Source organism: Halyomorpha halys, unplaced genomic scaffold (assembly GCF_000696795.3).
Source record: "Halyomorpha halys isolate HHAL.00 unplaced genomic scaffold, Hhal_1.1 Scaffold264.1, whole genome shotgun sequence".
Classification (NCBI taxonomy): domain Eukaryota; kingdom Metazoa; phylum Arthropoda; class Insecta; order Hemiptera; family Pentatomidae; genus Halyomorpha; species Halyomorpha halys.
In genome coordinates this window covers 286,775-287,202 of record NW_027109727.1, presented here as the reverse complement: position 1 = coordinate 287,202, position 428 = coordinate 286,775, and the positions used below count along the sequence as shown (strand labels likewise).

The following is a 428-nucleotide window of genomic DNA, read 5'->3' as shown; positions in this document are numbered from 1 at the left end:
CCAGAACCTGAAACAGAAGCTCCAGCCCCAGAACCAGAACCTGAACCACCAGTACCAGAACCTGAAACAGAAGCCCCAGCACCAGAACCTGAAGCACCTGCAGCAGAAGAACCAGCAGCAGAGCCTGAAGCACCTGCAGTAGAAGAACCAGCACCAGAAGCTTAAGAATCTGCTGCACAACAAAATAATTTTATAAGAAATGAAACGCACTACTTTCTCATCAAAATTAGCATATCTAAATTTTCTCATCTAAATATATCTAGTAACTATTGAGATTAATGGAAATATTTAATTATTTACCTAATTATCACATAACGGTGTCCTGTAGAAACAATATCGCCATAGTGTGTTTTTAACTTTTTTTTCCAATTACCATAGATATTTATTTATTAGAAATTTTAGGGAGGATTAACATTAACAACTTGGCG

The 428-nt window shown here is 37.1% G+C and overlaps 1 protein-coding gene across 1 annotated transcript in view; it reads left to right on the top strand.

Annotated features, from left to right (window-relative positions):
- LOC136795885 (uncharacterized) overlaps positions 1 to 142 on the top strand; it is a 1,225-nt gene extending 1,083 nt beyond the window's left edge. The window contains exon 3 of the mRNA XM_067047910.1: positions 5 to 142. Coding sequence (XP_066904011.1) covers positions 5 to 142 — 138 coding nt within the window. The remainder of the gene's footprint in view (positions 1 to 4) is intronic.
- Positions 143 to 428: the final 286 nt, after the last annotated feature.